Genomic DNA, 27,347 nt, shown 5'->3' with positions numbered 1-27,347 from the left:
CACACATACACACACACACGCAAACACACATTTTGAAACAAATACTACTTCTAATTCTCACTATTAACCATTATAATTAGAATTGTCCTGGAAATCATGTGTTACGCTTCTCTGACACATCCCTTGTTTGTGTTATTGAGAGATTGTCTTATTTTATATATTTTTAAGCCTGTTAAGCACTTTCTAAACGTGTTTGTATTATTATTAATGTTATGCGTAGGTCGCTAATAACAATCAAATTTAAATAATAATTATCTCAAACTGATTGGTCACACTGCACTGATAAAGAGTGACTGTCAGTTTTTGTAAGAATCTGAAATATACATTAATTTGACTAAACTGCGCCTTTTCTATCTAATTTGTGTGTAAATACTTTTAATAATTCAGTAAGACTAACTGTATATAATATTAAAATCTTATATATATATATCTATATATGTAGGGACTGTAAGTAACTTATCGATCGTTTCTAAATACCAGAAAATCGTCTTTTTTTTAAAATTAAAATCCAACACATGGCCAGTAGGAACCTTTTTGAGCGGAACGTTGATTGTGCGTCCTTGTTTCCAGAGGTTGTTGGAACTTTTGTCCAACACTTATTTTGCGTTCGTGTGGAAAGCGTTTCATGATCATGTCAGGACCTTTAACGCCCTCGAAATGTAGTCGCTATGTTAAAGTATTTTTCAGAGCATTTGAGCAGACACGTAAACACCGCTGCCTCTCAAACAGCGGCCGCTCCGATGCGTTTATCAGGAGTTTTATCGCTGAGAACACAGAGACAACCGGAGAGCAGAGTCTGACTCCTGAGGTCAGACTGAGGCTCTTCACCCCAAACTGCAGGTTCTGGCGAGAAAGACCAGAGCTCTGGCCTTTTGATGACCCGTACTGGGCCATATACTGGCCTGGGGGACAGGCACTCTCAAGGTATGCTCTCGGTGTCTTTAGTCTCACGGCTGACATCGTTTTATGTGTGTGAGGTTCTGCCGTTAAGCGCCGTTTAATGCCCTGCAGATATGTGTTGGACAACCCTGGAGTGTGTCTGGGTAAAACAGTCCTGGACCTGGGGAGCGGCTGCGGAGCCTCAGCCATCGCTGCAAAACTATGTGGTGCTGCTCATGTCGTTGCTAATGACATTGACACTGGTATGCATCAATATTTAGATTCTAGAGATTTGTGATTCCTTTTGTACCTTTGAGTCATTTTTTATATATATACACAAGCATTTCATTTTATAGACAGATGAATAAACACATATACACTCTTCACTATACACTTTTCTCATTTGTCCACCATGAGCAACTGACTCAGGGTGAAAGGTCAGTGTGAGGCCCTAGGCCACAGTGCCACAGCTACTGCATCAGATCTTACAGGAGGAGACGCTCAGACGACTCCTGCAGACACAGCTGTGGTTTCCTGTTTTTATTGCTGGTGCCACAATTGATAACAGAAGACCTTGGATGGTCAGTAACAAATGGCTTGGTGTTCAGAGATCAGCACCTGGGTGTGTGTAAATAATGTTTCCTTGTTCATGGTTAATGGACCAATAGTCTATTCACACATCCCTCCTCGCCCTCTTCTTTTAGGTATTTTACCAAATATGGAGTGTATGCTACCTATAGTAATCTGCATAAAGGCCGACCACAGGGGTTCCTGCTTCAGAATTGAGGTGACATCATGCACAGAAGTCTGTATTGATAATTCCTCCTTTCTCCTTGATCAAGCATCAATAAACATCCTCAGCATGAGTTACCTGTACTCTAGCGCTCTTTCTTCACCGAAATACCTCGACCACCGATGATAAGATTTCTCCCTTCCACACTTAGTACTAATGGCCCGTGGTTCAGTTGTTTGTGGGGCCCAGAGTCAAACGATGCGATCATAAAAAGTATGATTCATAAATACGCATCATGTAAACAAGAACAATAAAGGTGTTAACACCAAATACAAACAGTACAGACACTAAATAACGCAGTGCCCGTCTACAAGACGGGGCCACACGATTGGGTCATATGGTCTAAATATGATTTCTATATCACAAGTGGAGATTTGAAGTCATTAAAACAAGGATTTTCCACATGTATAACACAAAGTTATCTCTGTATTAATTTCAAGCGGCTGCCATTACATATGCAAGGCCAGAATTCAGTTCATTCAGACATTTAGTCAGAAATGATTGTCAAGTCATATATCTGTTAATGTGACAATATACATAATACTTGGATCAGCTGGTGTAAAGGAAGGTAAAGTACTAAATGTGCCTGTTTGTGTTGCAGTTGCAGCCGTTGCGACCCACATGAACTGCGAGCTGAACGGCCTGGAGCCGCCCGTTTGTGTTACTGACAACATGATCGGTTCGGAGCCCGAGCACTTTGACCTGATCCTCCTGGGTGACATGTTCTACGACGAGGCCCTGGCCACCAGCCTTCACAGCTGGTTGGACCGCTGCATCAAAACCCACGGCACCGAGGTCCTGATCGGAGATCCTGGGAGAGCCCAGTTTGAGGGACACGGCATCCGACGGCTCCTGCATCAGCTGGCTCAGTTTGAACTGCCTGAGTCCGTTAGAGAGGAAAACTATGGTCTGACCTGCAGCAGTGTTTGGCGCTACCATCCTGAACTCTGAGGACTGGAGAGGATCTCCTGCAATTCTTAAATGAAGGTAAATTTCTATGAAATTATCTGCACAAGGTGGTCCGTGATCACTGAGGATCACTCAGTGTTTTTTGTTGTTGTTGTTGTTACCCAGGATGCTGTGAGACATTCACATAGACAGAATGACAAAGCAGAATCTTTATATATCTTTTAATAGCTATATAATTTGCATACAGTATTTGACTTCTGACTTTTTATTTAACGTATGCAATTACTTGTGTAATGCAATGTCCACAGAGTAGCCGGTATGGATCCCCACACTCTTCAGTATAAAATGGACAAACAAGTAATTATGAAATAAAGGTTCACATAATTAGGTCTCTATTTATTTTATATATATTATACTATATTTAATATTGACTTTGGGGCTCTATGTGACTGGGTAGTTTTTGCTGGACAAAATGTTGCTTTCTAACATGAATTATTAACACAAAATGAGCTGTGCTGTCTTCCTTATTATGCAGTTTTGGCTGTCTGACTCAGAGCCCTGAGATATAGCAGCGGTCTCATCTGTAAGTGGGAGTAAAACCTCTGGGAGCGCAGTGTCCTCTGTAAAGAAAGCAATGACGCAGAGACAAACAGCTCATTGAGAAGTCATCTTCAGAGAAACCACAGCTCTTATAAACAAAATCAGTAACATTTTATGAAAATCATTATGCCTGTGTTCCCACTGTGGCTGTAATATATAATGTCATTACTATTTTATGACTTTCCAAAACCAAAACTGTGAGTCATTCATGGTCTATTGATGTTGTTTTTCAGAAAAAAAAGTTGTTCTGGTTTAAGAACTCTTTAGACAGGCCAGTGCATCTTCAGGCCGTCTGCAACACTTAACTTTATAACAGTATTCATTTAACCGAGGTATTAAAGAAACACTTTAAGAGTAAAGGAACGTATGGAGGCAGTGCAGAATCGAGTGTAATTTTTGGATTTACTGTACTTTAAACAAAATACAGCAAACACGAGACTGGTTCATGACCACAGGCACTGAAACAGAATCCAATAAGCAATCCTCCTTATATTCCCTGGAGAGTCTCCACCTATTGTGGAGCTTAATCCTCAGGGTAAAAAATTTTTTTCCATTCATTCATGGAAATTTTCCACCATTATGTCCAGGTTTTTATGGACTGGCCAACTGTTATAAATTACCTCCTACTCTGGCATTGATCAAATTGCCCCACCATACTTGATGATGATGTCAACCCTGGATTTCTACTTTTAACCAGAAATGGCTCTTTAGGCCTTTATTTAGTATTAACAAATGGTCATGGTCATAAATATGGATTTTGGCTCTGACATACTGTATAGGCTTCTGTTTGACTTTGCCAATCTAGCTGGGGCCTCATCTCTCCTATTGGACCGCTGCATAGGTCGCCACATATGCACATCTTATTGATTAAACAGTTACATATGAAGTTAAGTACAAACATGTTATATCGATTAGTTAGCTACATGATCTCGTTGCTTCACACACTAGTGATAACATATGATACTCATGCTCTTTTATTGATTAATAAAAATGTACCGCAACAGCTGGGGATGGTTTGGAGAAAAGAAAAAACCACAGTCTAATGTAATAAATGTAAAACAATGGTGGGGCCAGTGTGAAGTGAACAAAGTCATATGTCAGCTAGAAATGACCTTTGAGAACAAGAGTCATCAAACAGCATCTGGGGGAAAGTTTTGATGAAAATATTTTTTGTCATAAATTAATAAATGAATCCTTCTGTAGAGATTTTTTTGGTTAAATTGAATTAAGTGGTCAAATCAGTTCACAGCACAAAATAATATTACCTGAAAACTGTTGGTGCACATTCATGAAAATGAAGCAAGACAGAAGAGAGGAAGCATTACTATGCAAATGTGCTCGTTGGCAGATTTGGGGAGCAGCAGACGTGACCTGCTGAACAGACACGTGTGCCGACTGCAGGTCAATATTTGAGCTGAATCTGGGAAAGTGTGAACAGGGTTTTACCAAAGGGGTGGAACCCTTCAGCAAACCCACCCAGGGCTTGTTGTAGTATTTCAGGCTATTAAAGTTAAAACTGTTCAATGATTTATACTAGTGGATATTTAGGTGCTAAGGGTGAGTGGTCGTTTAAACATCTGCCTCAGGGAAACTATTTACAACCACTGATAAAGATCACCCTATGGGCATGTGTAGGGGGGCAGCCGGAGGTAACAGAGGTAGATAATTGGTAATTTATATGTATACATTAACTGTCTTCCTTTGAGCGTGCTGAGCTTTAGGTGACATTTAAGGTCGGAGTCAGATGGGAAGGAGGAAGCCAGCAGAGCCAATCAGAAGACGACAAAACGCCCGTGTACATTTCTTTGTTTGTACTTGTATAAATACACTGGATCAGGGAAAGTTAGGTTGTCAGACTGTGGACTGACCAACACTTGTTATTGGTTATGAAAAGGCACATCTGATCCAGAATTCTGTAATTGTTCATTGCTTGCTGAAAAGATTCACTAAACAATTTGAACTAAATTCTTTGGTGTGGACATTCACTGGTCTTTTGAGTATTTTGAACACTGCACTCACCCCGTGGGGGTGAGAGTTTTTTTCTCCAAACAGCAAAAGCTCCTACAATTTGGTGACCCCGACGTGATGCTTAACTGACCAGCAGCGACTGGATAATGAGTGCGGGAGGCAGGTGAACACTGCGGAGGAGAAAAGGGATCCCAAATAATAAGGTAAGCACCACCTTTTTAACAAAAGTGTGCAAATTGTAGGCGGCCTACACGTACTTTTATTTAAGTAGGGGGCTTCGGGCCTTAAAAGCCTACACCTTGTGTTTGTACGTTGTAGGGGGCCTACACGTACTTTTATTTAAGTAGGGGGCTTCGGGCCTTAAAAGCCTACACGTAGTGTTAGTAAATGTGTTCAAAAGGTGCTGGGGGCGCCTAGTGTCTAATGTAAAATTGTGTTGTTATAAGGGGAATGTTGGGTGGGCCTGGTGTAATATAACCATACACGCATTTCCAAGAAGGTAAAGTATTGGGGTGGTTTGGATGGATAATTATTTCATGAATTAAAAGATCGGGATACTGTGTGAAATTTAAACACCCAGTGAGAGACCGCAGCCTCTCCTTACAAGGGAACTGTAGAAGATTGTCTCTCAGCAGCCCCGATTGACCTATAGGAGTCATTCATGAGATATTTCCATGTGTGAAGTACATTCATTAATTTGTAGTGCATAACTGAGGAATTAGTCTGTAAACATGGAAGGGGAATTCAATCGTGAAAAAGCAGTGTCTAACATTCCCACCCTGAAAAAAGATTTTGGAATTGGGGAAAGAAATGGGAAGTAATAAAAAACAATCTGCTAGTGTGTCAGCCAGAGAAGAAAAGAGGGAAAATCTTAAAACATTTAGAGGACTGGTACGGAACAAAGCGACACCTTGGCTGGTTTCTATATGATGACTGTAAAGAAGACATAAAAAAGACTCTCCAGACACAACTGACACCACTAGGACAAAAGACCACCAACTACACCACAAACAGAGCCACCAGTTAAAAGAGTCATTGACTTTGATCAGGATATGGAACAAGGAATCATGCATGCAAACTCAGGACAGGGGTCAAAGATTACAGGGGAGTGGTGAGATAGGTGGGAAATTGAGAAAATGAGAGAACAGAGTAGACAGACGTTGCAGGGAACATTTGGAGGGCAGTATGATGATGTAGGGCTAGAGGGAGAGAGTAAGAATGATGGTGATGATGAGGGTGACAGAGAAGGTGAATAGTAGGTATCAGGAAATATATGTAGCGTTATAGTAGAAGGAACAGGATTAAGAAGGTCTGAGAGACTTAAAGAACATAGGGAGAGAGAAGAAGGATTCCAACAGCCCAAAGACCTGCAGATGCCCCTATTTGGAGGAGGCACGCATAATATTCAAGCTAAATATAAACCATTCTCATTGGACAGCCTTAGTCGATCAGTTGCCTCCTCTTAGGGATGGAGCCCAACCATGGTTAAACAAAGTATCACAGCTCACACAAGTACAGACATTTCACACATCATATGGATGCCCAAACTCAAAAGCAGAAAAAGAGAGAGGGTGAGATGGAGGAGCTTAAAGGTCAGCTCTTAAAGCTGCAGCTACAACAGGCTAGAGATCAGGTGACAGATAAGAAAGCTAGCGCTAAGCAACATAAACAAATGCTGCACATGCCTTCTACAGATGTTGTTGCTGCTCCAGCGCTTTCCCTATCCCCATCTCCCCCTCCTAACCCTTCCCCTAATCCATACCCTTACTACCCTGTACATATCCCAGTGCCAGTACTCACACCAGGTCAGATGTTCCAGGGTCCAGGAAACCAGGGAGGGTATAATCAAAACAATGGACAGAGAAAGGGAGAGAAGGCAGGCAATAAGGGAGGAGCAGGGGGAGTGAAAAACAAGGGATGCTTTATTTGTGGAGCAATGGACCATTGGGTCAATGATTGCCCTTATAACGGCTATGCTCGACAGCAGGGAAAAAGCGGTGGTCCCCCAGGGGGAGCAGCTTCAAACCCACCCCAGCAGGCACCCAATCCACATATGGCCCCAGGAGGATGGCCTGCACATCTTGGTTCATGGGGACAGTTCCCACAGCAGCCATAGGGGTGGCAAACAGAAGGGGAACTACAGGGCTTGGCAGCTCCCTGTTTTTCTCTGAAGGTGAATGGGAAAACAAAATGGGTCATGGTGGACACAGGAGCTCGCTACTAAACCTTGAGTGATCCACCTTGCAGACTCTCATCCACCTATGTTTCTGTTTTGGGATTTTCTGGCACTGAACAAAATCTGCCTCTCATGGAAGAAACTGTTGTGACTGTGGGAAACCAAATGCTGAGACACTCTTTTGTCTACGCACCTGACTGTCCTGTGAACTTGATGGGAAGAGATTTGTTGGTTCACCTGGGAGTTGCAGTGAAATGTGCACCTCAGGGAACAACTATGCATTTTCCAGATGGAACTGTGATCACCTGCAGCTCCTCTATCGATACGTCTGTTAAGCAAATGCCCCTGGGTGCCTCTGCTCCATATACTGCTGCTGAACCACCAGCTGATGTATATTGGGTATTGTTAAATACAGAAAATAATCCCTTGGTAGAACAATTTGATTTATGGGCTCCGTGGATTCACTCTCTCAACTCCTACCACTCTGTTCCCGACCCTCCCCATTGTACTTTATATTATGACAGGAATGAAGATTGGATATATAAGGCTGAATTTGAAGACAAAGTAGAAGGAGATACCTGGGCCCTGCATGTAGAGGGCATATATGTGGGAGAAGGAGTGGCAGCAGCAGTTGTGCTTCCTGTGTATAGGAAATCTTGCCAGTAGGACTGAGTCTCTGCGTGCACTGGTTAAAGCTCAGGGGTGCCGCAATCTCAGTGCCAAGTTGGACTAGACGGTTGAGGCTGATTCAGATTTTATTTGTCTCAAACAGGATCTGTCACAGGCCACATCTTTGGCGCCCCCCGATTACACTCAACCGTTTTTTCTTGATGTTTCTGAAAGACAAGCGTCTGCATATGGTGTTCTCTATCAGAAACAAAGGGGGATTAGGAGAGTGCTAATATACTGTAGTGTACTGTTTGATGTACAGGAAAAAAGAGCCGCTTCATGTGTCAGATATGCAGCAGCAGTAGCTAAATTGACAGAAAAAATCGCACATGTAGTCATGCACCACCCACTGATAATCTTAACCTCTTACGCTAATATATATGTATACATTAACTGTCTTCCTTTGAGCGTGCTGAGCTTTAGGTGACATTTAAGGTCGGAGTCAGATGGGAAGGAGGAAGCCAGCAGAGCCAATCAGAAGACGACAAAACGCCCGTGCACATTTCTTTGTTTGTACTTGTATAAATACACTGGATCAGGGAAAGTTAGGTTGTCAGACTGTGGACTGACCAACACTTGTTATTGGTTATGAAAAGGCACATCTGATCCAGAATTCTGTAATTGTTCATTGCTTGCTGAAAAGATTCACTAAACAATTTGAACTAAATTCTTTGGTGTGGACATTCACTGGTCTTTTGAGTATTTTGAACACTGCACTCACCCCGTGGGGGTGAGAGTTTTTTTCTCTAAACAGCAAAAGCTCCTTCAGGCTTAAAGCAGACTCCCTGAGACATCCTGCATAATGAGAACTTGTTCGTACACCAAATAATCAAGTGAAAGATGGAATACTTTCTGCTGAAGTACAGCGAAATTCGACAACATAACTTGCATGTGACAGCGAGCATCTTCAGCCTGCTCAGAAAATACTGTGACTAGAGGTATCTGTATCTGAGGTCTCATCTACAACGGCTGCACGCTTAAGTTGACCTCAGTTTAACCAAAGTGTAACAAATCTGATTGAGGGAGGATGTATCTACCCTGTCATATCACTGGAGTTAAATCTGTTTTAATTACTGTAGCATGGAGAGAAGGACACCGCAGCATTGATTGAAGGACCTTTGGAATGTCTCCCCCAGGATAGGGACAGGATAAAGGGAGACATCCACCGCTAACTTATGTTGAAGGAAAGTAAGTGGTATGGCCTTGTGTGTGTGTATATACTGGCCACTTTGTAACGTCTGTGGTATCTTGAGGTGCTGATGTGAAGAAGTGATCACCGCTGACATGTCTTTAGTGTCAAAAAATGCCGAATCCTGGAGCATCTCTGCCAATGTGAGATCTCCCCTCTACTGTCTCACAAACCCCTCTATTTATCTGTCTCAACCCTCCTTTGGGATTTGCCCTTCTTTCAATAGAGGAGCCTTCACCCAGAGGTTGACCACATCTGGTCTACAGCCTCTGGTCTTTGGCCTTTAACCTTTTGGGCCAGCAAAGACCCCCACATCCTGAGTCTCTCGTATCGTATTTAACAGAAAACTGATGTATAAACAGTTTTGCCCCTTAATGCACATTCCTTAACCTCAACTTATAATGGATGGTTCAAGGAAACCTTTGACAAAGTCTTAGTTGACAGCCTTCTTGAACTTTAGGATAAAACATACATAAAAGAAGAACATGCAACAATTTATAATGTTGTAACTAAAGGAAATTAAGTGGATAATACACTACACGTCTCATTCCCATAGGAAGAGCATAACAAGAGAAGTAGTACAGAGGTTTAACAATTGTTGATGTTAATCATGCCCCCTAAATCCCTGTGTGTGAGTGCCTGAGGCCTTCCACTCATAAATATCAGTGACAGGGGTAAAACCTCAGCCCATGAGAGCTTTGTTTCAGCCATTAGTTTTGTTAGTTTAGTTTCCAGGGTGTTATTAGCCCATTCCACTGCGCCTCCATTTGCTGGATGATAAGCACAGGGTGTGTTTAGGTTTATGTGAAGGCTTTGTGAAAGTCTCTGCATTTCATTACTTACAAAATGAGACCTGTTATCTCTGGTCAATTTGGAGGGAAGTACACATCGTGGAACCACTTGCCTTGGCAGTGCTTTCGCTAATGAAACAGCAGCCTGCATGGAAAACATTCAGCCTAATCCGAAGACTTATCAGCACTCACTGATAGGGAGATTCTTATTTTTGGATGGTTAAGGCCTAAATTAAGAAAGTGCGATGGAGCCCAGAATGTCTTATGTTGAGGATGTTTATTGAAACTTGGCCAAGGAGAACAGAGGAATCATCAAACACATGTAGCTGTGCATGATGCCACCTCAATTCTACCTTGAAGGTCCCCTTTGGTTAGTCTTTATTCAGTTCTCAACAGTCCCAGAAATAACCCATGCCCATGTTTGGTCATATCTCAGGCACACAGAGGATGTGTGGGCATCCGATTAGTTCGTTAGACATAACAATTAAGCATGATTTACTCATACCTATATTGCTGGTTACACAAAAGAGGGTTGTTTTTTACGTAATTTCCAAGGTCTTCTGTTATCAGCTTTGTCTCCAGTTCTATCACTGAAAAGATACAGCTATGTCCTGAGGAGCTACTGGAGCGTCTCCTCCTGTAGGATTTAGGGTCGGCCTGACCTGAGAGCCTCGCGCAGACTCTGTGTCCTCTATACTGACCATCTATGTGTGCATCTCTGGAAAATTCCTTCACATTCACTCTCCAATATTTGCAGCCTTTGAGTTGACTGTTCAGAGAAATAAACACACAAAACCCTGATGGGTTGAAGAAGAATAAGTATAAGTATGTTAAAGACAATATAAATATATAGTATCCTGCAGCATTGAAACCAAGGGGAGAATCTCCTCAAACAAAAGACCAAGGGGTAATCTATAGTTTTCATTATGACAAACGCAGAAGGCAATGAAGGCAATTGCCTAAAAACAGAATAATATTAACCAATTGGATGGAAGTCAGGAGGTCCTGTTACAGTTGCCAGGGAAAAGAAGCCTGAACACAGAACATCTGGAAAACATTAGTATGATGTTTACGCTTTCCAATATACCCACAGTTGCTACAATTTGTTCAAGTCTAATGAGAGGACCAGTGACTGTGAGACGGAGGAGATTTTATGCAGTGAAACAAAGCAGGCATGAGCTGTTGTCTGACCGTGGGACAAAGAAGCTACATAGTTTAGTCGGGACTGTTCGAAATATTTTAAAATTGTACTGTATGAGAAAAACAAGAGATTGAGGGCATTACATTACAGAATATTCAAAGTTCACAGTAAGGAAAAAGCATAGGAAAGGGTGTATTCAAAGCCAGCGTCCTCACATGGCACAAGCTCACACGTCGCATACTGTCTGTCCAAATCTTCTTCTAACCATATTTCTTACATACGTGTGAAGACTCGAATACATCTAAGCATGAGTTCACATCTTGCCTACCGCATGTTGCAACTTGCTGAATACCATGTGTCCCTGAGACTCAATCATACTGCACACCTTTCTGCATCAATATGCTAGCCTATAGGGCCTTGGTTGTGTGGTATCTTGAGGTGCTGATGTGAAGAAGTGATCACCGCTGACATGTCTTTACTTGCAATAAAAAAGAAGTTTATTTACAAGAAAGAAACAGTGTCAAAAATGCTGAATCCTGGAGCATCTCTGCCAATGTGAGAGCTCTCCTCTCTACTGTCTCACAAACCCCTATATTTATACGTTTCAACCCTCCTTTGGGGTTTGCCCTTCTTTCAAATAGAAGGAGCCTTCACCCAAAGATTGATTACATACGAAATGTGACCTTTGGTCTTTTACCTTTTAGGTCAACAGAGACCCCCATATCCGGAGTCTCTCATAACATATACAGAAAACAGATATATAAAAAGTGTCACCCCTTAAGGCAGATTCTTGAACTTGAACTTAAACTGGATGGTTCAAGGAAACCTTCAACAACATCTTAGTTGACACCCTTCTTGAACTTTAGGATAAAACATACATAAAGGAGGAACATGCAACAATTTAGACTATTAAGATAAAAGGAAAATAAAGTGGATAATACACTACAGTTGCTATGGTTACTGTTGTACTGTTGTACAGCTGTGAGGCCTTTCTGACTTTTAACCTCACATTTATTTTCACACCAGTAATGCAAATAGCTGCACACAGCATCATTAAAAAGAACAAAGACTTTCTTTTTTAGATAGGCCAAGTCATTTCCCCTCCACATTCATTACTCCCATACATACAGCTCCAACTAGTACATGCACTGACTGTCTGTTATGAACTGGCAACCAGGCAGCTCACATTAACCTACCAAGATAAACAACAATTTAAGGAATTAAGGCATTTAAGGATTTTCTTTTAATAGGATATTTAATGGCAAAAATAAAACCGCAATTTACAATGTACATAGAAAGTAGATCACATTTCGTATCGCAATGTTTAAAATGCAAAAAAAAAAAAAACAAGGATACAAAAATATTCTTAATGTAGAAAAATATAAATATGCAGCTGAAATATACAGTTTACAGGTTGTCTGCAAGTTATATGTTTGCCTAAAATAGTTTTTGTGAGACAGTTAAAATTGTACCTGAAGTGAATAGCTTGAGAGTTTATACAGCCAATGTAAACAACTGAGAATCTATGTGCAAAAACACGAGAACATGCATTTCACACAATAGTAACTTGCTCGACAGACAAAGGCAAATAATGTAATGTTAAAGCAAATAAGTGTATATACAAACTGGCAAAACTTCAATTTACTTGAATACACATTACAAAAACACAAAAGGAAGAATATCCCAGAGAGCAGAAAAATATTTGACTCAAAATCTCTCGGCTTGTTATGTCATTAGGCTGTGGATGGCTGTGTCTTCTCTATGTATTTCTTCTGAAACTCCTGGAAGACGATGGAGGTCTTGGGGACGGAGGGTGAGTGTAGAGGATAATACTTCTTCTCAGGACGTGCAAACCATGTACCTACGGTGCAGTTAATTCATAGTAATTAGGAAAAACTGTAGCCACTGTCCAAATAATAACAAAGAAATAAAAAATAACAAGAATGTATGTATGTTTAAGTTGTATTTGTTACCTTTTGCCCTCGAGATAGTTATACAGGGGCTCTTGTCCTTTCTCTCAACAAAGTCAGCGTTATCTGAAAAAAAAAAAAAATGTTGTGTTTAGTTTTAAAAAAAAAAAAAGGGACACAAAAAAATTTTTTATAAAAACAAAACTAGACAGTCAAAGAGTTCTACACCTTGGTTTACTCTGGAAACACATGTTCTCAAGCAGGTCTGCAGGGGGAGTGCAAATAGTGCAAAGTGGCCTCTTGTGCACCCATCCAAAACATGATAGAAATATCACGAAGGAAAAGATTTGCACAAGACAAGAGGGACTTGAAAAAACATTTTATACTAATATGCCTGTTATATTTCCTTTTTGAGTGGTTGTGACAAATCCTAAATCGGAGCATGTTGCCTTATTTAAATTCAAGTTCTTCAAATCCTAGATTTATTAATAGGATCTATGGTTTAAGGTTTATGACAGTTGTTCAAATGAAGTAAGAGGATGGGCACAGCTTCTTCTTCTGTGTCACTTTATCCACTTTAATGTTCACTTCAACTGTAAGACAACTGAACACTTACAACAAAAGTTACACATTACTTCACAGTGCCCCAATAATCTTGATAGTATGACTCACCCGACACAGGATCAGTGGATTCCTTTCTCCTTTTGGATCCATCTACAAAGTTGAAGGTGTTTGGTAACACACTGAACTTCAGGACACTGTTCTCCTCGAGAGGCATCACAGCATGGCTTCCATCTTCAGCGTCACTTCTCTCTTGATGGGGCCGTTCGAGTGTAACCGCATGATTCATCATGTTCTCCTCCCCAAGGTTGTTAGCGAAAGATTTCCTCCTCTTCAGACTCAGGGAGCGCTTGGTATTTCCATTGCAGGTCCTCCTTTCAGAGGCATCTGGCAGCTCCTTAGTATTGGTGGGGACAGCTGTTTCAACTTTCTTCAGATTCACCCCAGATAAAGAAGTATACTTCTTTGTTGTCAGCTTCCTTCTGTGCCTAATTTTAGTTGGTAGATAACTTCTCCTCCATTTTTCATAAATGCTATGTTTGACTGAATGTTCCAATGCGGGAACACTGGACTTTCTCCTTGAGGGATTGAGAGCCACAAAGAGAACGGCTGGAGGCCTCTCTACTGCTTCAGACAAAGACCCTAAAGATGAAAAATGGTGCTTTCTGTCTCGAGTTAAAACGCCCTTCCCTTGATGTGATGAGCCAAACAGCACCAGTTCTACAGTTCTTACATCTGAGGCTGAAGATTCACTATCAGCTGCATCAACAAAACCCTTCTTACATGTTGAACCCTTTGGGACAGGCTGTGCATCCAGATTAACAGAGGGTCTGTAATTCTTTAATTTCTTCAGGAATGGAAAACTCTGCTCATTACTGCTCAGTGTCTTCCTCTTTCTTTCAACCCTTTCATGGCTTCGACTAAAACTGAAAGTTGTCTGGAGGGAAGCCTTTGCACTAATTTCAGTTTGTCCTTTTTTCATTTCCAATGATGACTCTGCCACATCTGTAGAAGTCAGCTGAGCTTGTGCACAATCCTCTTCAGGGTCTGACATGTGGCTCGCAGCTTCACTGTTGGAGACCTTTTGGATTTCTCTCTTGCCATTGTCTGAACAACTTGACTGATTACTTCCTGCTGATTTCAGCTGATCTTGTAAACACTCCTCCTCAGGGTCTGACATCAGATTGCCAGAATCTGGGATTTGGCTGGGAATTTCACTGCTGGAGAGATCTTCCGCTTTGGTTTCACTTATGAGTATAACGCTTGACTGGCTGTCGTTTATGCTTATCTGGGAAATGTTCTTTGCTTCTTCGTCAGAAAGTGAGTCAGGTTTGTGGTCATCTGCAATTAATTCAGTGGTTAGACTGAGATCCTTGCATAGATCAGGCCAAATATATATCGGAAATGGATTATCAATGTTCTCCCGACCCTTCGCTTGATCCTGTCCTTCAACGGGAGAGTGGAACTGACTGTTAGACCCGACGGCACACGATTTATCATTCTTTGGTACAGTCATCTCTTCCTTCTCAAGGGCTTTGTCAGTACAGTCTTTATTGCTTTGCTCTTCATTGCACCGGCATTTACTCTGATCAGACCCACCAAATTTTTCCAGCCACTTATCAATGCAGCAAATGTGTTCTATTGGCAAGACTACCTCGTTCTTCAGGTTTGGCTCACTCAATGTGACCTCTGTAACATCAGGAAACTCATTGGTGGATGAGGTTCCTGATGTTAGAGAACTTTGGCTTGATGAAATTTGTCCAAAGATTATTTTGGCCTCTTCTGGAGGCAAAACATGGATTTCAAACGAGTAGTATGGGTCACTGGAATCATCACTTTCCTTCTTACTAGGAGAAGAAGTTTGGGTTGAGATATCATCAGCAGTGGACGCTTGTTTTTCTTCACCTGAGTCCACAGGTTCAAGCTCTGTTTGTGACAAGACTTCGTTTGGCACCTTATTTATGACTTGTGCAGGGATGCTGTTGACTGTCCCAACCTGATCTGAGTGGCTAAGACTCTCAAGCATGTGAAAACGATGCATCCATGACCACGGAAAGCCAAACTCTTTATCAATGTCGTCTACCTGCTCGTTAATATTCAACCATGATGATTTGTAGGGCAGTTCTGAATAAGCTTCATTATCTTTGAGGACATAGTAGCTTTTGAGTTGCTTCTCAGGGCTTTGAGTTACTTGTGATAGTATGACGCAGTCTGGTGTTAAATGTTTTTTGCCGAATTCTTTAATCTCAGTGATTAAATCCTTGTACCAGCCTGACCCGAGTTTACAAGCCAAATTTTTGCCGTGGCCATCCCAAAACATTCCTAATACTTTGTTTGCAGAATCAAACTTTGTAAAATCTTCTAACTCCATCTGGGCTTTTTCAGCATCCAGGATCAACTTGGTTAATGTGGCAATTGTCCATGGGGTTGTTGGGACTGAGGACAGGTCACAAACACAGGCCTTTGGATCTGTTGGCATCCCAGTGTTATCTGTATTGCCATTTTGGTTTACTGGCACCTCTGAAGTTACTGAATGTTGAGCAGCTAGTGCAACACCCTGCGCTACCTGCATGTTAGCAGCCACTTCAGATCCTTTGTCATCTGAAGATGACACAACAGCGCTATCATTGAATGATGCTGAACGTCTGATTACATGTTTGTTGGACCTCATTTTTTTGGGGTTTTCTGGATAAATATGAAATCCTTGTCTTACATTTGCAGTCTCACTGTTTTGTGCTGCAGCTGGTGAATTAAATAATTTCTGAGCGTTACACAAAGATTCATCTGTTGCAATGCACTCACCCAATTGATTGGTATTGTTAGGAGAGGTATGCTTGTTGGCAACCTGATAGCTTTCTTGTGACAACGGTTGCACAACCGCAACAGCTCTCGTGCCTGTGCGACCAGGAGACGAGTGAATGGAAGTGTCATTCTGTTTGACCAATGAGAGCATTTCAAGTATTTCAAGCATTTCACGGTTGTTTATGTCAGATGATTGGGTCGCGGTTCTCTGAGGTGAAATGCTCTCAGGCATCAGCATCAGCTGAGATGCATCATTTGAATAACCAACTAGATTTCCTTTTGAGACGGTGCTATTTTTAGGAAAGAATGCACTGCCTGTCATACTTCCGTTTCCACTTTTGTCTCCTGTTGTTGTTACACAGAAGACATCTGGTACAGAGCTGTGCTGAGGTGGTGCATTTACAATGTGCTGTGCTCTTGGCATAACACCCTGGGTGGTGTTAGGCAAAGAATGGAGTGGCAAAAGCTGGGTGGCATTTGAGTTATAACCTTTAGCAACAACTGATGTCATAGGCTGCATAGTTTGATTAAGCTCGACAAACTGCTTCCCTTTGTAAGATGATTTATTATGCACTTGATAACGACCATCTGAGCCAGCAGTGCAGGACTTGCGTAGATTGTCTGCAATTCTTGCAATCCTTAGCTCAGCAGCAGGATCTACGAGATGTTCATTTATTTTTTGCAAGAACCAGCTATTTGAGTATGAGTTAATAGAGGAGGTGGCCTCTCCCCCATTGTTATGTAGTGAATTGAGTTGAGCTGAGTATTGTTGAGTTTTCTGACCCATGCCGGTGCTGTGCCAAATCTGGCCACTAGATGAAGAGTTTGTTGTAATATTGCGGTTTATTAAAGACTGAGAGACAGCTGTACTGTAATTTGGCAGGGGGGTGGAAGGACAGAATCCATGTTGAGTGACATTTTGTCTGTGATTCTGGTTGTGAGCGGTCTGTCTGTTGTGTGCAGTGGGAGACACTAATGTGCTGGTGTAAACTACCTCTTCATGTGGCAGAGAGGTAGCTGGTGTAACTTGTGCAGAGTAGGGTTTAATCTGCTTTCCAGTAACTTGGTGATACAGTCTTTTGTTGACTCCACAATGTTGGACATCAGACGCAGTTGTACCATCTCTTATCCCTATTTGGTTCCAGTGTGCCATCTTGTCTTGCTTAGGGCATGTAGACATCGCGTTGGGCGGAGTCTGAAGTTTTGAGTTCTGATAAAAATTGTGATTAGTAGCGACCTGAAATCCATTAGTGACCGGCAAACAATGGTTTCCACTTTGCATAGTAGTCGAGTTGTGGCAATTGCTACGTAAAACATTCAGATAACTGCCATTGTTCCCTCCACTTGGTTGCTGGGGAGAAACTGGTTGATTAGGAGCTGCTGAGGTTTGCCAATTCGACATATGTCTGTTCAAGTACGCTCCTTCTTGAAAGGTGCCTCCCATTTTCGCTGTCCTGTAATGACAGGAATTATTTACTGCCCCTGTTTGCAGATTCCTCATTGTGTCATGGGTAGGGGGAGTAGTAGCTTGTGGAGACTCTGAGGGGGGTCCAACTTGTTGGTGCTGTCCATTCATCCAAGCATAAGAATACATTTTGTCCTCTGTTAAGCCTTGTAGCAGGTTGAAGCTGCTTTCCTGAAAGAGAAATAAAAAGAAATATTAATACTTGCCTGCTATTATTGTCCATGTCGCTTTTTTTCATGTCATCTTACAAGTCATAACTCTTATTTGTAAAGATATCATGTAACTCAAAGTCAAAAATCATGTAGACTGGGCATTTATGGCATCTGATGTCCTGAGGAAAAAAAAAGTCAATGTGCCATGGAAAAGTCAAATAGAAAACCATCTGTTGGAGGATCTGTGACCACGACCAGTAAACAACTTCTAGTGGACAAATAAAGGTCTAAAAGCCATTTTGTTGACATCACCATGTGGGGGAGAAAAGGTATGTTGGGACCGATTATAAGGTCACGACCAGCTAATAAAAACGTGGAAATGAAAAAGGGTGGTAACCTGAGGATTAAGCTCCACAATAGGTGGAGACCCCCAGGGGATATAAGGAGATGCTTTTTGAATTCTGTGTAGTGCCTTTCTTTCTTTATCCTTTAAAGTATTTCTTTAATTGGTTCAGTAATTACTTTTCTAAAGTTATTTAGTGGATTATCAACTATTCTTACTCATTGCTGCATTCCAGTCTAGCAAACTGACCCTCTGTGGTTAATTTTGTTAATGAAAACTGGGACAAAATATATTTACCAACAGCAAAGAGGAGAGGTCGATGAGACAAAACTTATGTCATTAAATAATATCTGAGCAAAAAAAGGAGCTTAGTAAAGGTTGTCTGTTTATTTAACTTAGTTATTCATGTAAAAGGAGCCAGCAACAGTTCACGGCTACCTCAGTGTTTAAGCAATGATAAAGATACTAACACATGAACAATAAGTGAGGGGACGGAGCCGCAGGACCAAACCGAATATGGTGTTCTGAGGAGACAGTGAAGGAGACGACGGCCACACAGTCTGCTCCACTACTCCAACAAAATGGACTGGTGACTGGTGGGACGTCCCAGGCATTCAACTTCTTGTGGGGACATTAACACCTCGAGAGTTGTCACATGTAAATCATTGACCCACTCGACCATAATGTGAATTGTTGGGGTCACATGGTGCCATGGTGTAAATAGGTGTTAAGTTACATGGGGTACATGTTTGGTTGTTGTTGTTGGTGCTGAGTCCTGACCTGAGGAGCTGGTACATTGCACAACACAACTCCCAGGTCCCCACCAGTCAGTAAGAAGTGAAGTCTTTCAGAAGAGAGGTGAAACATCATCAAGAACTTAAAGCAGGTCCAGTTGCTTTCATATAGCGCTTACAACCTTTAATAAACATTTACTGTATGAGTAACACAGCCTACTGCAAAAAATTGCTTAAATTAATAATATTAATTAAATTAGACCAGACATCCCGTATGCAAAGATGCATTCTTAATCACACAACCTGCCATTTTGGGCTTTATTTTCATATCAATTATGATAATTAGATGAGATCTCTTCGAAAGCAGTTTGCCAGAGAATTTTTGGTCTTGAGTGAAATGTTCACAATTGTGAATTGAATGAATATATGAATGTAGAACAGGAGTTTGGCAGGGGAGGTACGCACCAGGTGAGTAAACCAAAATGCTGTGACTGTCATTGGAAGCAGTGCTAAATTTAGCAGAGGAGATGTGTACAATTCATATGTCTGTGAAACGGTGACAACAGAGTCAGCGTGATGGAATCAGGAGTAGGAAGTCGAAGCCACTGTGGTGTGGTGGTGAAGATTTATCAGTTAAAGTCTGTTGAGTAATGCAGAGACTGAATACATGCATAGCTATAGGACCAGGAACAAAGAAAGTCCATGTTGCATTACAGTGACTTTCTTTCATATGGAAAATTTGGGAGAGAAATTCAGAGAAGCATCTGACCAATTCAGGGATGTGCTCGTTCCCCAGGGCAGCGTCACTGTTAAAGCCCGTTCAGGGAACGCTGTCTCTGTGTGACAGTGTAGTTATGTGTTCAGACACACACATTACAGCAGCATAATTCCCTCCTTAGTTCTGTTGGTAAAACATTGTTGTTGATTTCCTGTTTCTTTTAATCACATCTTTAAGAATACTATGAAAGGATTATAAGATTAAATGGTTCGTTTACATTTTTAATACCAAAATCTGGAAGTAATATCATTAGTTGATCACTTTTTCAGCCACTTGTGTTTCTCTTATGATACTGAGTGTGTTATTAGAAATCAATGTTCTCATTATTCATTGAACAGGCCCTCTGTTCTCGTCCAGTTTTATACTTAAAGGGGTCAAGGGCTCTTTAGGTATCTTTACATTTCTTGTGTCTTAGGACATATACGCATGTAGCAGACACGGATATGTATATCTGTTGAGGATCTTCTTCACATAGGCCAGTAAATCTGAGTCACCTCAACACTTTAACTTTTAACTATTTCCAAGAAGAAATGTCTAACACTTAAGCAAATACTCAAAAACACAACAGCAGACAGAGTCCGGAACAATCCGTGAGAGTTTACTGTAATATCCAAGCAAAACCGAGGGAGAATGATTAGTCTCAGCCAGCACAAGTATATTTTATTATCCATTGAACTTCGGGTAATCATTTAGAAATGGCAGAGATCAAGAGAGACATTGCTAAACATTTACTTGCTCCCACAAAATACGTGCACACAGGAAATGAGGTGGCTGGCTGATGAAGCCACGCAGGCATAAAACAACATACATATAGAGAGGAAGTTTCAACAGAGAAGAGCATCCGCCCGAGCAGAAGAAAGCGAACATCTCAGCGAATGTGGAAGAACCCAATATACTGTGGATTTTCTGAAATGCCACAAACAAGTTCAATACATGGTACATGTTTGTTTTCAGAACAGTCGCCTGTTAGACATTTACCTAAAGTTTAACCTGTAAGAGGATCTTTCTATAATCCTTCTCCTCAGTTGCATCAAAATGAGTGTAAGGTGTCCTAAAAATACTTATTTTTTTATTCATGCTTTTCTTAAGAAATTATTTCTCGTTTTCTCTGGCCGTTTTGTCTACTCAGCTAATTCTGTACTTTACCTCTGCTCTCCTAAGAGAATTATATCCCCAACTTTCTGTCAAGATATTGGATGGATGACCCCCCTATAATGGGTTATTGTCTAGAGGTCATCATGGTCATAGTAACTAGAGGGGGTGGGCGTGAGAAAATTGAATGTAGTAGACTTTCCCAGGGGGATATGTTAAAGATGTGCACTTAGGTATGAGGGGGGTATGTATATTACCTTTATGAAACAGCGGTTTTAAAGGAATAGATCATCATGCATCGATATTCACAAGCAACCAGTCTTGATGACTATGCGTGAGAAACATAAGTTCTTAAAGCATAAAGCCCTTTGTGAAACAACTATACCTGCTGTGAGCCCTCCCCCCTCCCTCTCCGTCTTTGTCACTCTCTCACTCACACAAACACACACACACACACACACACACACACACACACACACACACACACACACACACACACACACACAGCACTCCTAAAATATGGGGGAAAAAAGCAGTTGATATTTTAGTTTGACCTGAGTATGGTGTGGTGGAAAAATACTATGACCAGCAGTTAAAATGGTATCATCAGCAGTTAAGTGCTGACTGGTGACTTTATATGCCTTAATGTGTGTGTGTGTGTGTGTGTGAGTTGTGAAATTATGTTCTCCTAACTTGCCAAATCTGCATCCTATTCAACCATACAAAAAGCTTAGATAAGTGGAAGTGGCTCTCAGCCTGACAGACACTCTGTGGAGGGTCCGCTTGCAAGGGTGACAATAAAACACATGTTCTGCTGCCACAAACACGATCGTCAATCCAGATTTTTAAAATCTTGAATTATAATACCCATTTTCAAAAAGCACCTCGACATGCAGTATTATGACTAGGCCTCTGCTTTTATTCTGAAACCCAGATGCACTGACATAGTGCTGGAATAATTAATTGATTCTGAAACATAAATATACAGAAATTAGGCCAAACAGAGAGCAGAGACTCATCAGCTCAAAAATGGTCAGAGTAGTAGTGGACACTAAGACACAGGCAGCGCATGTACACTGAAGGAAAGAGTGCTGCCATGATGTTGCTCAAAGATGTCCATAAACCACACTGAATATGACTTTCTCTGCTTGTTCGCTAGTGTTGCAACTGCTGTTTCAAACTGTATAAAAGATGTGTCATCATTTTGGATTATCTCTTCCTCAGTCTGTGTTTTTCATTTTGTCTAAGAATATGATTGGTGTTTGATGCTGGAGGAGCCAGAAAGAATGGAGTGTGCAGCAGTGGAGGCGAGAGTGAGGTACAAATTACTCATTTGACAGGTAGACCACACACAGGGGTTTGAACAAAACTGAGGTGAAAATCATGAGGCCATTCAACTCCGAGCTTCACAAGAATAAAATTTGAAATTATATTGTTGGCTGACTTTCTCCTGTCAGAAAGACAAAATGATCAGCTTCTCTACACCTGGAGAAAAGCCTTTGAAAAACACCAATAAAAGCAACTGCATAATTGTGATGTCAAAGAAAGTGTTTATAAGGATATGGTAAATGTCTGAAGAAAAGCAGCCTAAATTTTTTGTTCAGCATTTGACCCCTATCTGGCTCTTTGCCTATCATGCCTTTGTGGTGACAAACATCACTGTATCATTGAGCTACTGCATCTATACTACTCTTTAATGGGGTCACAAGCTGAGGAAGCATGGTCTTCAGTTCTCTGCATCAGAACCACACATTATAAAGGACATGATGTTCCCAGAGAATAAAAAAACTTCACATACCGAAGATATATTTGTATTTATAGAGAAGTGATAAGTGTAGAGGCTAAGAATGGGCAACGTTAAGATTTTAAGGGTACTACTATTTCTACCAGTGCTGCTTATTGATCCGGTTCTTTAATGGTACGGAAATATTTTGACTCATTTGCAGATATCCTTTTTGTTTTAATCACCTTTGTGTGTTTGTGTAATTTAACAAATCTATAAATGATCATGTGTAAACTTTTATTGCTATTTTGCAGTTTTCCACCTGCAGTCAAATGGCACACTTCTTTGTTTATAACCTTGATGCAGTCTGATGGTGCAGTTCATTTTTTGTGGCCTTGGATGTGCTTCAGGATATAATCAATCATAGAACCGAGTGGCTGTGGGATGCAACTGATATCTAACTTCTTCTGTCTTCAATAACTTTTTATCCACTAAGAGATTTGTAGGAGCCTCTCTCGTTAACACAGATGAACATGACTTTAATTTTTCAGTGCAAAGTACAAATCTGACAACTGGCAAAGGATCTGGATTCAGAATGCATGATGTGATACATGGCTACAGGGTCACTTCAGGCGTTAGAAGAAAAACATCTGGATTTCGATATCTCTGCTCTCTTTGCCTTTTACCAAAAATGGCAATTCCAAACACACACTCTTTCTGGCAACCACAACCACTAGTTCAAATTACTTCCTTTCTGGTCTATTCTACTCTTCCATGCTCAATTACTTGAGTAAATGTACTATTGATGACAAATAATATGCAGTATATTGATTACATAAATGTATTGATTAATATGCCTTATAATGATTACACACCAGTAATGTATTGATTATCCACAATCTAGTAATCCAAAAGCTTCATTACGTCACATTAACCCAAGACAGACTAAATCTGAAAAGAAACAAGTGAATCTCTGCACTCTGCTCTCCAACAGCATGAAATCAGCATGCAACAGTGTTCTGATGCAAAGATGGTCTGTTAAACAAGTTTTTTTTGTTGTAGCATAAACTGAAATTTGTTTTCATATGTGGTTAAAAAGGTGCAAGCCATGCAATCTGTGCAAGTCTGACTAATGATTTGATGATATCTACATATCTAGATGTACCAAGGAGTTTGCAGTTGTATTACTGAAGGTGTTTCATCACCTCGCCCGTGGCAACGTGTGAATGACGTACAAGAGGAACCATCACCAGGACCACATAGGCTCAGACTCTCAACCACATGATTCGTAGCAACAAATAAACAAACTTCTGTGTTTGTTGTTGTTGTGTCCCAGTTGCTATGTGAGTGAAGGATAGGAGTTTTTTTAGAAGAAGACCCTAGGTGAAAGGTCGGGTGTCAGAAGTGGGTGAGCACCCCTTCCTTTCCTGTTTTTCAGACATTCTTAAAGCTGACATCTGTTTTAAATAAAAGGATTTGGGGTATATTTTATCTTCATATAGAATGACCATGTTTGGGCATAAATGTTGGCTCTGTGCCTCTATAGGTTATTAAGAATCAGCTATGTCATGAATATGTATCTAGAGGTTACCCAGCCTATAAATTGTATGGTTTTGGGAAAAACGAGAGAAGAGTCTTTTTGGCTTTAGATCCTCTCACAGGCAGTTTTGATGCTTGTCAAAAGATGCTGTGCTTTCTTGTAATAAACTTTTTTATATACAACCTAGCTGGTGTCTGCGGAGATTCCTTCATGATTTTCACATCATCGCTACGAAAGAAACTACATTGTGCTATAAGTTTTACTGTAAGTGAAAAAGTTGGTCCCCGGGGAGCAACACTGAACAATGTCTTGTTATTGTTTTTGATCTGAGAGCCTCATGCATAAGTAGAAAAAGGAATTTTAATACAGACCCAGACTTACTCAGTACAAGCTGTAGTGACCCTTAAAAAATGTGTGTTATATCTGAAATCTTTTCATACAAAGTTTTCAGACATGAATGCAATATGAGGTTGCTATCAGTAGCTGTAAAAGCTTTACTGCACATGAATGAAAAGGAGGCATACCATAACTATGTTACTGATTTAAAGCTTGTCTGAAACAGAGTGCAGCTGGGCATTAAAAATGACCACACCTCTCCTGACAAAACTGATGTTATGACTCTAATTAACCCACTACATTTGGACAACGTTATTTTAATTGCATGCAACACTCACATGCAAATGTGAAAAACTATTAAAATTAAGAAATATGTTATTTTTTCAACTAATGCCCATGCAAAGAAAAAGTAATTCATCCTTTGTGTTCAAGCTGCCACTCTTCTGGGTTTAATTAGTGAGCTACACGGGAGGAAGCAGCTTTCATGGTACTAGTGGCGAACCACAAAGGCAACAACAGAAGATACACAGCGCGCGCGCGTGTGCCTGTGTGTATATGTGCGCACACACCTTCCCGTGAAAAGAGGCCACGGATGCAAAAGAGGCAGACAGAAAGCATACTGATAAGATGCAAGCTGGCAATGTGTGCTGACAATCTACGCATCACCCTTTAACAATTTTCACAAACACTTGAGCTGCAAGCCAACTTACTTTCTCTCGACAAACTCCATAACGCTCCTCTTTCTGTACTGGCTGTCATTCATCCATGTATGTATCCGTTTTGAAATAATGTGCCTGCTGGTGGAGAAACAATTCCTTCTGGTTACAGGTCAGCAAGCCGACTGGCATGCAGCTTGTTTCCTAAACACATTACAGTTCTCTTCCTCCGCACCTCCTCCTCGCTCCCGCTTATCACGAACTTTTAATGTGTGACGTCACTTGAAGGAGGCGGACCCACACATCTGCAGGACCCTGCTTCCCCCAACTGAATCGATGCAATATGCACGATGGAATAACTCCCATATTGGCCTCTCTCTGTTGGCTTCCAGTAGAATTTAAGATTCATTACTTACAATGCTCTGCACAGTGAAGCCCCTGAGGACATGTTTGAATTGTTTTGGCCATAATTTTAAGTAACTTCTGTCTCTCAGGTTGGCAAACCAGTGCTTGCTGGAAATTCCCAGAGCTGGACTGAAAATTTTCTGCAGCATTTGCTGCATTTGTCAGACCTTTGGAATAATTTAGTTCTTGTTCAACTCTATTTTTGTTTTATAAATTCCATTGTTTTTGTTTTCATTGTTAATATCCTGTATCCTATTTATTTTGAACCACTTTGTAGGCTTGGCTTTTCTTTTGAGAAGTGCTATACAAACACTTCCTTACTTTGATATTTAAATGAACCAAACCTCAAACGGCTGCTGAAATTGATCACCATCTTTATGCTAAAGGGAATTCAACTTAAAGTTACAACCCTGCCCCTCACACCACTTTACATCAATGCAAAGCACATAAAAGGAACAATACCTACATGTGATAGGCTATTTGCATAATATGCCAAAGTCTATAAACCGTCTCCGTCTAGAAGTGGGGAACATTCAAAAAACTAAGAGAATGCGGAAAGGGGTACTGTTGCAAGATTGATGTCACTGGTTCCCTTAGAGCACTGCTGACACCGGCTCAGTTGTATATAAAAAAGTTTATTACAAAAAGGCACAGCATCATTTAACAAAGCCAAAAAGGATCTTCTCCCGTTTTCCCCCAAAACCATACAATTTATAGGCTGAATAACCTCTAGTTACATATTCATGACCTAGCTGATTCCTAATAACCTATAGAGGCACAGAGCCAACATTTATGTCCAAACATGGTCATTCTATATGAAGTTAAAACATACCGTAAACAAAAGTCAGCTCTTAGGAATGTTTTGGAGACAGGAACTGAGGGGGTGCTCACCCTCTTCTGGCACCTGGCTTTTCTCTAGGGTGTCCTCCTTAAACACTCCTATCCTTAACTCACAAAACAGCTAAGACAGCACAGGTCCTTCCCCACTGAAGGTGATTCTTGAAAGAGCATTATAGGCGTCTGGCTAATAAGCAAACTGTAGGGCCTCCTTTTCTTCTTTGGACGTGTCAGGAACAATGTTCCAGCTGTTGTTGATTACAGATTCGGCAGATTTCTCACAGATACGCTGAGTGGTGTTTCTTTTCTGTTGTCCCTTTTGTCAGATTCTGACTCTTAGGGATTCGTAGTCAGTACATTCCCCGCCCCCTTACTCTTATCAGTCTTTCCTTTGTTATGTATTATTCACTTCATTTAAGGAATGTGCCTTAGGAGGCAAAACTTTTTACCCATTAGTTTTCTGTTTGATACGGTACAAGAGACTCAGTATGTGGGGTTTTTTGCTGGCCTAAAAGGACAAAGGCCAGAGACCAGAGGCCGTAGACCAGATTTTTTCTACCATTTGGGTAAGGCTTCTTCTTATTGGAAGAAGTGCACCTTCCAAAGGTGGGATAAGACAGATAAATATAGGGGTTTGTGAGACAGAAAAGGAGAGATCTCACATTGGCAGAGATGCTCCAGGATTCAGCATTTTTGACACAGTTTCTTTCTTGTAAATAAACTTATTTTTGATTGCAAGTAAAGACGTGTCAGCGGTGATCACTTCTTCACATCAGCACCTCAACATACCACACCTTTTTTCAGCCTCCAATTTCATTGGTCCACTCGGAGGAGGGACTTTTTCGGTGAATCTCTTGCGGAAACTTTATTTTCTAAAATAAATAAATGCTTTATTTAA

The 27,347-nt window shown here is 40.9% G+C and overlaps 2 protein-coding genes across 4 annotated transcripts; one reads left to right on the top strand and one right to left on the bottom strand.

The window, feature by feature from the left end:
* Positions 1–585: 585 nt before the first annotated feature.
* etfbkmt (electron transfer flavoprotein subunit beta lysine methyltransferase) lies at positions 586–8,661 on the top strand. 3 transcript variants are annotated; one of them, XR_008828879.1, is made up of 5 exons: positions 586–924; positions 1,012–1,142; positions 2,274–2,659; positions 5,217–5,352; positions 8,403–8,661. XR_008828879.1 is itself a non-coding variant. In XM_056387648.1 (4 exons), exons 1-3 carry the CDS (start codon positions 626–628, stop codon positions 2,621–2,623), a joined length of 780 nt encoding a protein of 259 aa, XP_056243623.1. In that variant the 5' UTR covers positions 586–625; the 3' UTR covers positions 2,624–2,659; positions 3,117–5,193. The 3 variants fall into 3 exon arrangements, 2 of the variants coding, with proteins under 2 accessions (XP_056243623.1, XP_056243624.1); XM_056387648.1 differs by lacking the exons at positions 5,217–5,352; positions 8,403–8,661 and adding an exon at positions 3,117–5,193; XM_056387649.1 differs by lacking the exons at positions 5,217–5,352; positions 8,403–8,661 and adding an exon at positions 4,888–5,192.
* A 2,913-nt stretch (positions 8,662–11,574) lies between these two features.
* Positions 11,575–25,433, bottom strand: si:ch211-106e7.2 (uncharacterized). The gene is made up of 4 exons (XM_056387926.1): positions 25,262–25,433; positions 13,698–18,024; positions 13,089–13,151; positions 11,575–12,976 (listed from the first exon to the last, which is right to left on the bottom strand). The coding sequence occupies exons 2-4, from the start codon at positions 17,980–17,982 to the stop codon at positions 12,849–12,851; spliced, it is 4,476 nt and encodes a 1,491-aa protein (XP_056243901.1). The 5' UTR covers positions 17,983–18,024; positions 25,262–25,433; the 3' UTR covers positions 11,575–12,848.
* Between the last annotated feature and the right edge of the window lie 1,914 nt (positions 25,434–27,347).

This window comes from Seriola aureovittata, chromosome 10, assembly GCF_021018895.1.
Source record: "Seriola aureovittata isolate HTS-2021-v1 ecotype China chromosome 10, ASM2101889v1, whole genome shotgun sequence".
In the NCBI taxonomy this organism is placed as follows: domain Eukaryota; kingdom Metazoa; phylum Chordata; class Actinopteri; order Carangiformes; family Carangidae; genus Seriola; species Seriola aureovittata.
This window is presented reverse-complemented; position numbering and strand designations above follow the sequence as displayed.

Coding starts and splice junctions, on each gene's coding strand:
- etfbkmt (XM_056387648.1), top strand. CDS start 626: ATGATCATGTCAGGACCTTTAACGCCCTCGAAATGTAGTCGCTATGTT. Junction 925..1,011: donor GGGGGACAGGCACTCTCAAG/GTATGCTCTCGG, acceptor AATGCCCTGCAG/ATATGTGTTGGACAACCCTG. Junction 1,143..2,273: donor TGCTAATGACATTGACACTG/GTATGCATCAAT, acceptor TTTGTGTTGCAG/TTGCAGCCGTTGCGACCCAC.
- si:ch211-106e7.2 (XM_056387926.1), bottom strand. CDS start 17,982: ATGTATTCTTATGCTTGGATGAATGGACAGCACCAACAAGTTGGACCC. Junction 13,152..13,697: donor ATCCACTGATCCTGTGTCGG/GTGAGTCATACT, acceptor TTTTTTTTTCAG/ATAACGCTGACTTTGTTGAG. Junction 12,977..13,088: donor AACTATCTCGAGGGCAAAAG/GTAACAAATACA, acceptor ACTGCACCGTAG/GTACATGGTTTGCACGTCCT.